General features: G+C 33.0%; 1 protein-coding gene across 1 annotated transcript; it reads right to left on the bottom strand.

The window, feature by feature from the left end:
* Positions 1-3990: 3990 nt before the first annotated feature.
* On the bottom strand, positions 3991-14880 carry LOC108907724 (serine/threonine-protein kinase PINK1, mitochondrial). The gene is made up of 7 exons (XM_018711523.2): positions 14390-14880; positions 13102-13216; positions 12609-12976; positions 12371-12550; positions 9844-10375; positions 4930-5031; positions 3991-4866 (listed from the first exon to the last, which is right to left on the bottom strand). The coding sequence occupies exons 1-7, from the start codon at positions 14677-14679 to the stop codon at positions 4615-4617; spliced, it is 1839 nt and encodes a 612-aa protein (XP_018567039.1). The 5' UTR covers positions 14680-14880; the 3' UTR covers positions 3991-4614.
* Between the last annotated feature and the right edge of the window lie 554 nt (positions 14881-15434).

Raw genomic sequence — 15434 nt, 5'->3', positions numbered from 1 at the left:
TTTACGGTTTGCTATAACAGGCACTTTGATCCATTTTAATTATTACAGCATTTTAAAACGTCCCAATTGTGTTTTTTTAATTTATAAATTTATTATAGCCATGGAATTAGACCCCTCGTCTACGCTTATGCTATGACGTTTCTCAGGACTGGTAAATCAAGTCCGTTTACACCCACTAAAAAAGCATTTCCCTATTCCCTACCAAGTGCAAAAGACAGAGATAAAATATAGATCGACGTTCAGTGTAACTCAGTCTATACACGATTATAGATTCTACCGATGTGCATGGCGAGCGGCACAACGATAAATAATATTGAACCGTATAGAAATCATTTCATATTTTATACGCATTATGGTAATAGTGTTTTTATATTATGTATTAGTCACTCTTTATAATTTCGGCCGCCGAGTATAGGCTAATTCACCTATATCCGAAATAGCTTTGTTTGGCTGCTAGATGGCCTCAAAGTTGGTGAAAATTTTTTTAATTTTGTAAATAACTCGAATACATAATGATTGATTTTGATAATTTTTGGGGTGCGAACTTTTGCTTTCAATCTACACAATTTGGTGCGAATTCGTTTGTGTATTAATCAAAATGGAGGACACTTCGAGCAATCGCTGTAAATCAGTGGTCTAAGGATTCTTCTCCTTGTCGTGTTCCGAGTTTCTGTTTGTTTCATTTTGCGTTTTGTTTTGGTTGTCGTTAGTAGTTTACTTTTGTTTGTTAAACCACTTTTTAAACATGCCAGTAAATATTGACACTGTCAGTCCCAGGTCTGATAAAATGTGAGAGGAAAGTGATTTTGCAAGGTCTTCTTGATGCTTACATAGCTACTTTTTCGGACTTTAGAAAAGAACCAGGTTTTTCTGGAAAACTGTTAACGATAAGTATGGACAACCTTATATCAGTAGACTGGCGCATTCAGTTTTGCATTCACCCATGACAATTAAACATTGACATTTGAAACAAAAAAGTTTTTCAACTCGTAACATTATTAAATGTAGGTCTCAGTATTTCCGAGTCTGAATAACGTACACGTTTTGCTCACAGATGCCAAAGCAAACTGTGAAAACTGCAGGTTTCTAAGGCCCGTATGCAGAGTCGATCGCCAGCGACTCACCAGAGATTCAATGTTTGCTGGACGAGATTTTCAATGCACAGTCGTTCGCCAGCCAACTCAAGCATGCGCACTAGTGAAATTTATGGCAAAGCGCCGGAGAATCGCCGGAGATTGCCATTAGCATCTCCAGCGTTTCTCCAGAAAGCAAGTAACCTATTTTTATTGTGTTTTTGAGATTGTTCCAATAATGGATCGTGATTTTAACATGTTGTATAACGCAAACAGAGATATTTCTGATTTAGATATACTCACACCTACACAGGGTGATTCACAAACGGTGACCAAAAATGAAACCTGATATTCTTTGGTGAATTTTAAGGGGTGTATATCGTATAAAGTTTTTATTTAGGACGCTCTGGTAAAAAGATACGGGGTGTTAAATTTAAAAAAATATTTAAATTTTTTAAAATAATTTAAAAACTAGTAACTGAAATAATTTGAAATTGGGCACATGTATTTATGTAAACATTGTACAAAATCTGAGGCTCTTTCCGAAAATTTAGATGCTCCAGTGCCGGAGATACAGGGTATCGGTAGCATATTTTTCTAAATTAAATAGTATGCCACTGCTTTATGATCATCAATCATAATATTTTCGAATTCATCTTTCAATTTTCTACTAATTACTACTCATGTTTTTCGAAAAAAAGTCTGATTTTTCGAGTAAAACTTAAAAATCGAACTGGGAACACATTTCGGTATTCGAATAAAATTCGGTTTAAAATTACATAGTAGACTGCAATAACAACTTTGAAAATCTGAGCAGTTCGAAAAAAGAATAAATATTGCTTTTCATTACATTCAAGCAACAATAAATTTCGAACAAATTATATTTTCGTTAATTAAAAAGATTCCGCGCCTGTGTTCGTGGAAATGGAGTATTTTTGAGCATTTAGTCAAATAAAATCATTAAAGTCATGACTAATGTTATAAATTTCTTTATTCAATTAAGTAACCGAATGATTAGTGTCTGCATGTTATTTAAGTAAAAATGTCTTCAGTTCGTTTTTTAAGTTTTACTCAAAAATCAGGCTTTTTTCGAAAAACATGAGAGACTAGTAATTTGTAGAAAATTGGGAGACGAATCCGAATATATCATGATTGTTGCCATAAAGCACTGGCATACTATTTTATTTAAAAAATATGTCACCGATACACTGTATCTCCGCCACTGGAGCATCTAAATTTTAGAAAAAGGCCTCAGATTTTGGACAATATTTACATAAATGCATGTGCCCAATTTCAAATTATTTTAGTTACCAGTTTTTATATTACTTAAAAAGCTTTAAAATATTTTTTTTAAGTTTAACACCCTGTATCTTTTTAACGAAGCGTCCTAGACAAAAACGAAAGACTCCCCTTATAACTCACCAAAGAATATTAGGATTCATTTTTGGTCACTGTTTGTGAATCACGCTGCATATTGAAATTGTAACCGTTGTTGTAAATTGTAAAGTAAAACATTATATTTTGAAATATTTTAAACAAGAATTTTCAACAAAGAAAAAATGTTTCTCATATAATGCAGATCGTGTGGATGATAATGTATAAGTTGATGGATCTATTATAATTATTTGTAGATAGTATATGGAGTCTTAAGAGTATACAATCAGGTCACTGTTAGTCGTGTAATTGAAAAAACTACTCTAGTATACCCTAATAAAAAAATTACTTAAATATTACATAAATACAACTTTCCCATTCCTACTGTACCTTAATAAACAAATTACTTAAGATATTTTATAACTACAGCTTAATATATTAACAACTGCTATTAACGCCGAAAAGGAAAATTTGATTTAGTCTTTTACTACCGCTACAACCCTTTAGATAATTATGCTTCGACAATAATTTATGCGATACAAACAACTACATACCAGAGATGCTCAAAGTAATACATTTCAAAGTACCATACCATGCACAAACTCAGGTTAGAACAGTACGTAATAGGTGTAAAATAGCATTGCGCATGCTTAAGCGCCTTTAGTTGAGACTATCACTCATCTGGCGATGCGCCAAAGCGGAGATCGCCGGGCGAACATCTATGCAATAGAAATTACGTGCTGTTCTTTCGCCAGCGACTCCCCAAAGATTCACCAGGTAAAACTTTGGCGAGTCACTGGCGATCGACTGTGCATATGGGGGTAAGTCTTACGGTTTAGGCGCTATCTAGACAGCTGAAATCGTGATTTTTTTCAAAAACAACTGATTACCTTGAAAACGGCAAGTTTTAAACACCATGTACATTTAATAAACTCCACCTAATATTAACCAAGGAATTAAAAAATGCAATAAAATACAGGGTGTTCCATTTAAAATAACAAAGTTATGTAGCGCCCACGCAAAATGGAACACCCTGTAAAGCTAAAAATATTTTCTTTACATGTCCCACATGATTCCAGACAACTTTTATTAAAACCATTTTTTTATAATTTTACAGTTAGTTACAGAAGAATCCCTCTTAGGTGGAACACCCTGTATAAAATTCTGCTCTAGTTGTTTCCAAGATCCTCGTTGTATAGTGGTAATAAAATTTCGTTCAGTGAGGATTAAAAAATTGAAAAGGAGCGTAAACATAAATTAAGTTTTAAAGGCAGTTAACTACCAAACATACGTCGTACCACACAGATTTTCTTTTCAGATCTGTGACATCTACTGGCAGCAGCTTATAAAAAAAAAGACCAATTGATTGGAATTTGAGAAAATTCCACGGACATACGAGACATTTCCTGATGTAGGTTCCCCCAACGTTCCTAGACTATGAAATTCTGATAATCCTTGGCAAAATATGCAATACATAGCACCCTGTATAAAAGTATTATTACTATTACTTTAAAAATATTTTTCAGAAATAAAACTAAATCCATGATGAAATAAAGTATTTATTAAATAATCTCGAATGAATCCAACTTTTCTGAATCAGATAAGGATCTTGTCTATTACATAATTTTATTTACAGGAGCAAGTGCCCGTTAATTTTTTTTAGAGCTGGAAAATCAAACCCATAAAATTTATTTTTACTACTCTAAACGAATTGATTTTTTTTTAATTAAAAGACGTTTTAAATTATTAAGTACTTTATATAGACGCATTGCCATAAAAATCGAAATTTTTCCAACTCTAATGTTTATCAATAAATCACAATTTTAACCAGTCTTTAGTTTCCAATTTTCATTAAAAAAAATTGAACCGACTTGTTACCTAAAACTAAAATTTTTTTAACACTACGACTTCCATTATATTAAAATTAACTTTAATTAATTTCCATTATTTCCTTGAGTGTTAATATTGAAATTTAGTAACACAAAGCTTAACTAACAAAAATGCCTCCCAATAAACCAAAGATAAAACGATTTAAATTTCATAAGAATACTTTGAATACAAGAAAGAACCGCTCACAGATTAGATAATTTAGCGCTACGCAAGAAGCTAGAAATAAGTAAATATTCGGGATATGACCTACGCCCCAATAAACCAAAGATAAAATAATTTAAACCTCATAAGAGATACTTTGAATCCAAGAAAGAGCTGCTCGGATATTAGACAGTTTAGCTCTACACAGGAAGCTAGAAATAAGCAAGTATTCGGGATACGTCCTACGCCCGACTTTTTGAACAGTCCCCTCTGCCTTGCCTGTCTCTGCACCAGGTATAATATTATCGCTACTTTGCGAAAATGTCTTGTTGTTGATCCTTCCCTCACAAAGAATTTTTGTAGTGAGACTTAACAACCACTGCAAAATCTACAAATAATGCAACAAATAAAAATTAAAATGTGATATAAGGCAAAAAAAATGAAGTTTTACCTCTGCACTGGTAGGCAGCTTTATATTGCCTGGTTTCAGCCAAGTACTAGGTGCCCACAAAAATAGCTGACAAACATTCGCTGCGATTTCAGGATGGAGTCGCTGAAAATACATCGAGTTCAAGTTGATTTGTTAACATATTGTCTAATTATTGGTTTATTAAAATTCAGAAGATTAATAATGTCACTGACTATATTACAAAACCATTGATTGTGAACTACCCGTGGCTCATGGCTTTAAGTAGCTCACTATCACAGAACAATTAATTCGAGATATTGCCATTTCAGAAAAACAAAAAAAAAATGTTTAACCGGATATAAATTTATTATTTTCTGCTCAATCTTTTTGCTAAATGATTTTTCAACTGATTATCCTTAATAAAAATTACTTGAATATCAGTATTTTGGTGTCAACGAAATAACATTACATTTTTGGACAAAAATTGTTCCTGGGCCAAAACGGCTCATTTCGAACTAGGGGTTTATACGCAAAAATTTTCTACCACAATGTCCTATATATCCCCCTCAAGTTTGGCAAAACCTTTTTGAAACACCCTGTATATCGACATTAATAAGGAATCTACAGGGTGGTCCGAATTTTGTGGAGGAAACTTCGAGGGCAGATATATCTCGTTAAAATAGTAGGTGTTTGCCTTATAAATATTGGTCTGGAAGAGCCCCGTTTTAAAGATACAGGGTGTTGAAGTTGTTAAAAAAATTGATTTTTTGTTTATATCTCCAGAATCCATTGACCGATTTCAATAAAATTAAGTACAGATAATGTATGATAGTATGCCTTGTATTTCCTAAAATATGAGCTCTAAAGGTTCAACCAGTGGTGTACAACTGAACAGGGTCACCCCCTTTTTTATAAAAAAAAACCTACAGCACTGTATTTTTTACAAGCTATTGTAGATTTATAGATACAGATTTATATTTTAATGCACAAAATACGTAAAAAAGGTAACTTTTTCCCTAAAGTTCACAAGTTCTCAAGTTATTCATACCAATGCAATCTCTTTGTGGCAGACACTTCTAACCATAATATTACAAGAATATTTATGTTTGGGGACCTTTCTTCTTGCCACCCCATCTAAATTCCCAGTGATTTCTAAGCTTTTTAGAAAACCATCTATTTGAATTATTAGAGGATGTTCCATTAAATATACGACAAAATAGCTGGCTTCAAATGGATGGTGCTCCTGTGCATTTTAGGAGAATAATACAAGAATGGCTTAATGAAAATTATATGGGGTGACGGATAGGTAGAAGACCAAATGCCAATGTCAACCATAATGGTGCAGAGCGTCCAGTGTCTTGGCCAGCCAGATCGCCAGATCTAAACTTGACTTCTATGTTTGTGGGTGGTTCATATTTTAAACAAGTGCTGTAAATACGTAACGTTAATTTTGTTTCTTATTTAGTTGTTGTCGCTTGGTAAATGTATTTTTATTATTATTTTGATTTAAATTGTTCTTATTTGTAAAGATAATGCCTCCAGGGAAAACTAAAACACACCAGGAACACTACCTCACAGGTGATGTGGAGAGAATTTTGTTGATGTGCTTACAAATTGCACTAAATTTTAAGCATAAACATAGGTATTTTTGTAATATGGTTTGAAGTGTCTGCCACAAGGGGATTGTGTTGGTATGAATAACTTGAAAATGGTGAACCTTAGGGAATAAATTCAAGTTACCTTTTTACGTATTTAGTGCATTAGAATATAAATCTGTTACAATAACTTGTAAAAAATACAGTAGCGTAGGTTTTTTTTATAAAAAGGGGGTGACCTCTGTCCAGTTGTACACCACTGGTGTAGAACTGTACCTTTAAAGCTCATATTTTAGGGAATGCAAGGCCTACCATTATACATTATTTGTATCAAATTTTATTGAGAACGGTTAATAGATTCCTGAGATATAAACAAAAAATAAATTTTTTTTAACAACTTCAATACCCTGTATCTCTAAAACGAGGCCATTCCAGAGCTATGTTTATAAGACAAACTCCTATTATTTTAAAGAGATCTATCTGTCCTCAAAGTTTCCTGCATAAAATTCGGACCACCCTGTATAATTTTTATTATTGAATTCATTTCATTGAATGTCAATTCAATATGTAGGACATTAGTGTATTGTGTTGAAGTATATTAACCAAGCTATATGTTTAATAAAATTTTTGACCAAAAAATTGCCCAATTTATTAGCTAAACTTAAGGGTACAAACTTTTGGAGTAAAAATGAATTATGATAATAACAAATAACCAATCAATTTGGCGCAATAATACAACCACAATAAGAAACAGGTAAATGCAACTTATTTTTTTTTGCTAAATAAATAATAAGTCACACAGAATTCCTAAAACAGAACAGTAAATTGAAACCAATTTTAATATCGCCATTTCTTGGCCAATTCACTGAATCTAGAAAATTTACCATAATTTTTATATTACATGTACCAATACAGAATTCAATATCTTTGCCACTATTGTATAGTCTTTCCGAAGTCAGTTGAACAAGCATAAAAACGTCTGGTAATAAAATTTAATGAGTCATAACCGTCCTTAAAAAATGTTCTGCTAAAGGTAAAAAATTATAATAATTTGTATATAATGTGTAAAAAGTTTCTATTATATGTTCATTTGGCCAACAACATATTTTAATTATTTATGTCCTCAAACAATTTTATTATACTGGTGGTAAATTTTGTTTTGTTCTGTTTCAAAATGTCTCCAAAATGCCATGTTGTGATAATATTAGTAAACAAATAAAATATCCCTTTTATTTCTCCCTTTCGCAATTGTAATATGAATGATTGATAGAAGGTGTATAATAAATTAAAATTACATGAATCACACCAAATTCCGCATTACTGCACAGCACTGCTGGGCAATTTATCAACCACTTGTCATCTGCTGTGATTTATTGCCCAGTAGCCCAATGCAACTGTAATTGTTTTCCTTTGCCCGAGCTCACAGTCTTCAACTGAGCGTATACATTTCTATCGCCTCCACGTTTAATTCGACCAGACCTGTATATGGGTATAGCTAAATAAATATGGGAACAAGTTTTTCAAATATTTCAACGCCGAGTTGCTGCGTCAGCGACCAAACCTGGTACATACTATCAATCTGTTGGTTCTTCAATTGATATCGGAAAAACTATACTTGTGGGTACACACAAAGTAAAGATAAGAGCACAAAGAATAATGTGATTAGGGTGTACGGCAAAATTACCAAATAAGAGACAGACAAAACTAGTTCTCACGAAGGGAATAATAGAGAGAAGGAAAAGAGGGAGGGAAATTTTTCAAATAACATTTTTTCAAAATATCAAGAAAAAAGAATGAAAAGCTGTTTCAAATTATTCTAATGGGGAAATTTTACGGTATTCCATTATTCAGCAGGAACTGTGTCAGTTCCAATTAAGGGTAAGATATGGTGCTTTCTAACATACTAATTATTACAAAAATTTTCCAGTTTTTGATAATGTTGTAATAAGAAGAATTTAGGGTAAAATATGGTGCCTTCTAACATACTAGTTATTACAAAAACGTTCCTACTTTTTGACGATTATACAAAGGTTGCCTTTTATATTTCGGGGATGGACGATCCTGGTGCTGCCATCTGACAACTGACATCTCTATCACAAAGTTCGACTTTTTGTCGGTATACTCACTAGAAAGATTTTGAGGTACAAGCGCTATCTATGTTGTTTACAGTGACTTGAGAAATTCATCTCAGCCAAAAAATGGAATTAAGTTTAGAACATTTTTGAGAAATTATTTTTTACAACTTTCGAGATGGATTATCTCAACAATAGTGCATCGATGAACTAAAATTGACTTTTGGCAATCAAGCACCATCAAAGACCACTGTATATCAGTGGTATACAGACTTCAATCATGGTCGTGGTTTGCTGAGTGACGAATTTTAGTGAAGGTTCTCCAGAATCGGTTGTTGTCCAGAAAACATTGATGCTGTGCATGAACTGATGTTGCAATGTGACTTATCATGAGATTGAGGCATTCTTGGGCATTACTGGGACCAGCATATATTCAATATTGTATGAACATCCGGCCACCAAAAAAAAATTTGCTCACGTTGGATCCCACTTAATTTAAAAAACGTTCAAAGAAAGGCTCCTGTCTATCTATGACATCGAAACAGATGACAAGTCATGGCTCTATGCATATGAGCCCGATAGTAGACTGCAGTTGACTGTATGGGTTTTTCAAAATGAGCCAAATCCGACAAAAGTTGTTCACACACGAAGCACTTCTAAGCAAATGGCCGCCCATTTAAAAAAAAAACAACATTTGGTAACTGTACCATTAGTGCAACGTTGAACGGTCAATTCTGAATGGTACACAACTATTAGTGTGCCAAAATTCTTCAAAAAAATAAGGGAAACCAACCGCTGAAAACAGATCAATCTCCGCCAGGACAAGGGGAGTTCTTACATATCGGCTCAAACAAGAGACTTTTTTTAGAACTAAAAAAGTCGAATTGATAAATCATCCGCCGTACAGCCCTGATTTGGCACCCAATGACTTATTTTATTCCTACAGATCAGGGAGGTAAATGTTTTTCAACACCTGATGAAGCGATTAATGAATTCAAAATGTTCAATGAAAATGGAAAAAGTGCTTCGAAAATTGGTTCAAGTGCATGCAAAACTGTATTAATCTTAATAGAAAATATTATGAAAAACAATAAAGCCATCTGGAATCTGGAATTTTAGGGAGGATAGCTTAAACTGTGTTTAGGCCCCATTGGGCCTATTGTACAATAAAGCCATATAATATTATTAATTTCTTTTTTATTTTCTATTCCCGAAATATAAAAGGTGACCCTTGTACCATGTTATAAAGAAAATTTCAACAAAAAAAAAAACATCTTATAGACACTTACCTTGGAGGGATTGCGCTTCAAACAGTTTTTAACCAGAATATTAATAATTGTCGGCACATGATCTGGCAGTTCCGGCAACTCGTCCTCTTTATAATTAATACTTCTTAATTTCTCCTGATTCTTATCTCCATAGAACGGATTAACACATCCAAATATCTCGTAAGCGATGGCTCCCGCCGCCCACAAATCAGACTTTGAGTAATTCAGTACGCTGAAAGTCCCAGGTTGTTGGCCTAAAATCTCTGGGGCCATGAGAGCAGTATTTCCCCCTTTATCGACATCATAGCTAGTGTAAGGAAGCATTAAGCCATTCTGCTTGTCTGCGAGGCAACATCCAAAATCACTGATTACTAGAATAGGGGTATCTACCTCAGAGGTGTCTAGAAGAAGATTATCTGATTTCAAATCGCGATGGGCTATGTCATGTGCTGTTAGGTGGGCTACGCCTTCAAGCAACTGTGCAAAAAGCAAGATGGACGTTCTTTTGGATAGAACGGAGGAAGTTACATAATCTTTTAAATTAGTGTTATACCTAAAAAAATCGAAAAGTAAAACAACATAAACTTCCTGTTTTATGTGTAAGAATATTTTGAAATTTATCAATATATCAAGTACAGTGCAACCTCTTTAATCCGAACACACTTTAATCCGATCACACGCTAATCCGAACGGCGAAATCTGAAGGATGACAAGAAAAGACTAGATCGCTTCGCGCATAACCACCTAGTCGGCAGTCATTCATGCCTGTCCGCCCAATGTCAGTTTGTTTGCCGATAGCAAGGAACCTGTCGTGTTTTGTGTAACAATTTTGGAGTTTTTTTGGAAGCAAGAAAAATAAAAAATGTGAAAAGCGTAAAATAATACATAGGTATATGTATATGTAACTACATGTTCATGTTTAACCTTATATAAGTTTTATGTGTCTTATATGATTTATATTTATATTGTTATACTTAATAAAATGTGTATGTACTTACATAATATACATATGTACAAATCTGTATAGTATGTTCGATAATCTGAACGATTTGATAATACGAACAATGCCTGGCAATGTGGTGTTCGGATTAAAGAGGTTGCAATGTAGTTCATTCATCTAACACACAAGATTGTTCGATTTTTTTTATCAAACTTGGAACAAGTATTTAAGTACATTTTTTAAGTTATAGAGCTGACCCTGTCAAACCATTAGTTTTAAAAGTAGAAGTATAATACTACAAAACGTATATTCTAAGTGATGCGAAATAGGGAAACATTCCTCCAAACATACTCAAAAATGACTGGGCATAGAATAATTTGAAATAGGTAGGTACATTTAAAAATTATGTCAGTCAAAATTATTTTATAATTTAAATTGCGACAGAATATATTTGAGAAAAAATAATTGTTTTTAAATAATTACCTGATAATCGGCCGCTTTTAAAGTTTGATAAAAAAAATAAGCCACCCTGTTTAAAGTTACTGATACAATAATATATTTACTGTGTGGTATTCTATCTCATAAAAAGACATGATAACTTTAGTTTGAAAATATCATAAAAATTAAGCATATCAGTCTATCTATTGTGATATATTATTATTATTATTCACAAGTATTACATAAGTTTCGTAAACAAAAGAAATATATTTAACACATACTGAATAAATAAATTAATTTAAAGTCATTAAGTCACAGCAACTAAACCTCATTTAGTTTGATACATCAGCAGTTTTTTTTGTCTTTGTGATTTTTATGATTAGATGTTTCTGAGGATGAATACAAAAAACTGGAAACACTTTTATGAGAAATATAATTTATAGCTTTGTATTGGAAATTTTTTTATTAATATTACATGGGGTGATTATTAGGCAATATACAAAAAAATGTACAAATAAAAGGAGATCAGAACAACTAAATATTAAAATTGCTAGTTCAATATTTCCACTTACAAATTATTAAATCAAATAACAGAATTAGGTAAAATAACTAGAAATACTTTTAAAAACTTAGTAGAGTTGGCGTATCTATAAGAAACACTGTGTACCCTTGTCTTTCACATTACTATATATTTTGGTCGTAGCTGCTACCATATAAAAATTTTTACAAGTTGTAGGAGACTTTAACTGGATTAAAATACAATGCAGTTCGAATACTTATAAGAACATTCCAAAGAACAGTAAAATCATGTTATACTAAACGAATGACATAAGTAAACTGAAAATTAATCTATACAAAACCAAAGTTAAAGATACAAATACGTGGCAATATGCAGTCGATTATTAAAAACCTCGTTAAAAGCTAAGTCATTATAAAACAAACTCCGCTCACTGTATGTGAAAATAAAAATATTCTGTTAAAAAACTTGTTATTATACTTTCATACATTACACTATTCGAAATTGGATCTCATTCAATTTTTATTTTTGTACCTGAAATATGGACCACCCTAGACAATTGTTTTTTGACTATAATATTCAAACCTGGATTAGAGCAACAGATTAGATTTTTTACATAATAATTACTTATGAGCAGACATGTAACGGCTTACCTTTTCATAAGCAGAAACAGTGACATATTCCGTCCCTCTCCCTCTGAATATATTCTTCTTGGCAAAGCAGCTGGATAAAGGCCTCGGCAATCCTCTAACTCCGGTACATAATCAGTAAATACAGAAAAAATAGCAATTACATTCGGATGCGGTGGCAAATGTCTATTTCTTTGTGATAATCTAGAAATAACGAATGATTAACAAGTAACTCTTAAAATTGACCAAAGTAGGTACTTACTCGATCTCCCAATCTGAAATTCCTACGTTGCTGTAGTACAACCTAGCAGGGACAGTTTCCCTATACATTGCCTTCAGAATTGCCATTGCGCTTGACTGTATATCATAGTTGAACATCATTTTCAAAGCCAGAGGGAATCTTGTAATGTCATCAGTAGGTTCAGGTTGAATTTTAGTGTTTGTCATTTCTGCTGATGCTTTATGTTGTTCATCCGGAGTTTGAATTCTAGTAGCATAAACTACAGCATTAGATCCCTTTGCAATTGGTTTGCCGAAAGATAAATCGTTAAGTGTTATTGGTGTGTTCTCAAATCGTGATTCATCGATGTCGACATCGTGATAGTGCCATTTGATTTTGGAAATGGCCTCCTGTAAGTAAAATAATAATTTTGTTCACCAAAATCCTCATATCTACATTTGTAACGTTAACAGAAAGCTGAAAATTTATTGTTGGAAATGCTCGTGAGTGATGGTTAGCCTTAAGTAAAACTTACCCGTATTTCCCAACAAACTCCTTCTAATTCATCTTCTTTAGTTAATAACCCAGTTCCTGATGCTAAGCTTACACCTACTAATGCAAAGAATGGACCAGAGTCTCCATATAAAATCCTAAAAGAAACAAAGTACAATTTTTACAAATGTTGTAATAACGTATCTATTTTATTTGACAGGTACCTATTTATTTTTACCATACTCGAAAAGAAAAAGAAACAATAAATAAATAACTCCTTGTACCAAAAGAATTAGTCAAAGAGTTGATTCTATAAACCTGATTTACCTAACCCAAAATTTATCACACAATGAGAAAGTAGATAATTGAGTGAGATTTCATTATAAACAGAGTAACACTTGGCACACAGCATTTATAGTGAAATCTTGAACAATTATCTACTTTCTCTGTTATATATGTTGTTAGAAAAAACTACGTTAATAACCTTAACCCCTTCACAAGTCTATTAGGTACAAGGGTATAAATATTTACAAATTTTTATTTTCAATGTAGCTGAAATATCCTAAAGCAGTACTAAAAAATGCCACAAATAAATAATTCAAGCAACATTATATTTATTTGTATATATAATGCTGTTTACACTGTATGCAAATGTATATATACTTTTATTTCATACTGTCCGGTATATTGCTATTTCCCGGATTCATTTGCGGTCGGTAAGTGAGCTATTACAGTATCAGAGCCGGTAAATTCATTTGCGGTCGGTAAGTGAGCTATTACAGTCTCAGAGCCGGTAAATGTTGCCTAGCAACGTGATATTAGACATGTCACAAACAATATTATAAAATGACAGATCAAGCGATGTCAAACAAAAATTTGATAATTTTAAGGAATAGAAATTTCTCTTTGTTAAAAATAGAAAGACAGTATGAAATAAAATATCATACGATACACGGCCGTTAGGTGTTATTACAGTACTCGTTTTTATTCCAAACAACTCGTAATGTAATAAGTCACCTACCGGACTTGTAACGTAAAATACTATTATGTTTCAAACTACTACTACTACTTTGAATAAACATAAACTACTACTGTTTATGTTTATTCAAACTACGTGAAATTAGTTATTTTGTGTAAAATGATATGCTATAGGCATTAATACTGCTCAAGTATTAAAATTTAAATAATCTAAGTCTCGGAAAGTACTCATATTTGATATTGTTTGTATTGTACAGCCATTGATAAATCCATGTAAGCTGGATAAGCACATAAACAAATAAAAAATAATGTAGCTATTACCAAGGAAATATTAAATATGTTTGCATATTCACCTTCTTGCAGCTCTCTTCCTTAAGTCAGCTGCTAAACTATTTGTAACTCGATTGAGAACATTATCAATAAGGATTTTTCTTGCCTGTAGGCCAATCTGCACACCAACAGTCCTTAAACCGAAGCCCCTGGGTGCTAGATTATTTTTTAGAGCTTGGGGTTGAGGTGCAACTTGTTGTGCGACATTAATTTTGTCGGCAATGATGGTTGTATTGAGATTTCTTTTGCGTATATGGCGAATGACGCTCGTACCATGTTTAAATAAACGAGTCCCTAAAGCCCTTATAGACATTTTGCACTATTACACCACACTTTTATGGGTCACTATACCCTACACCTTATTTTAACTGATATTTATTAAAAATTATCATCGCTGATAAGCAATATCTTCACATAATCACATAATCTTCTTCACTACAATCAATCTGCGCACTTTGACTTTGACATTTCAAAGGGATGGCATTTCAGAGTGGGGATGGGCGATGTGTATCGTATCGATGTTTACAAAATATCGATGTTACGTTTTCGATGTTTGTTGTTTGTACTAATATCCTTCTTAGAACATATACTACTGGAGACTCAAGCAGCCTCCCAACGGTTGGACGCACTACAGGGCGAAAAGAGAGAGATAGCAACGATGAATGTATTTGCTATCTCTCTCTAGTCAAATGTGATTGATTGTTCCTGTCACCTGGGATCAGTCGTAAGCCAATCACGTTCGACAAGAGAGAGATAGCAAATACCTTCATAGCTATCTCGCTCGCATTGTATCCCGCTCGGCCATTAGGAGACTCCCTCCAGTAGTATATGCTCGTAGGTACTATCGATGTTATAGATTCGATAATTCGATGTATCTATATTTTTCAAGGCTTTTGTCAAACATCGAATATTTATATTTATGTAGGATAGGTAACAACAGGCTTTTTTCGCGCCTGAATATTGGTGAATATCTGATTTGTAGTTACTAATTTCTCTCTCTTTTGATCTTAGTTGTCATATGGTAGTTTAAATCGCCATTATTCCATGGCTAGAAATTGGCCTCAATGA

This window comes from Anoplophora glabripennis, unplaced genomic scaffold (assembly GCF_000390285.2).
Source record: "Anoplophora glabripennis isolate ALB-LARVAE unplaced genomic scaffold, Agla_2.0 scaffold179, whole genome shotgun sequence".
Lineage (NCBI taxonomy): Eukaryota > Metazoa > Arthropoda > Insecta > Coleoptera > Cerambycidae > Anoplophora > Anoplophora glabripennis.
This window is presented reverse-complemented; position numbering and strand designations above follow the sequence as displayed.

What these genes read in the sequence shown, in the direction of transcription:
- LOC108907724 (XM_018711523.2), bottom strand. Translation starts at nt 14,679, where the DNA reads ATGTCTATAAGGGCTTTAGGGACTCGTTTATTTAAACATGGTACGAGC. An exon ending in AGGAAGAGAGCTGCAAGAAG is followed by an intron (nt 13,217 to 14,389) that starts GTGAATATGCAA and finishes TGTTTCTTTTAG; the next exon opens with GATTTTATATGGAGACTCTG. An exon ending in ATTTCAGATTGGGAGATCGA is followed by an intron (nt 12,551 to 12,608) that starts GTAAGTACCTAC and finishes CGTTATTTCTAG; the next exon opens with ATTATCACAAAGAAATAGAC.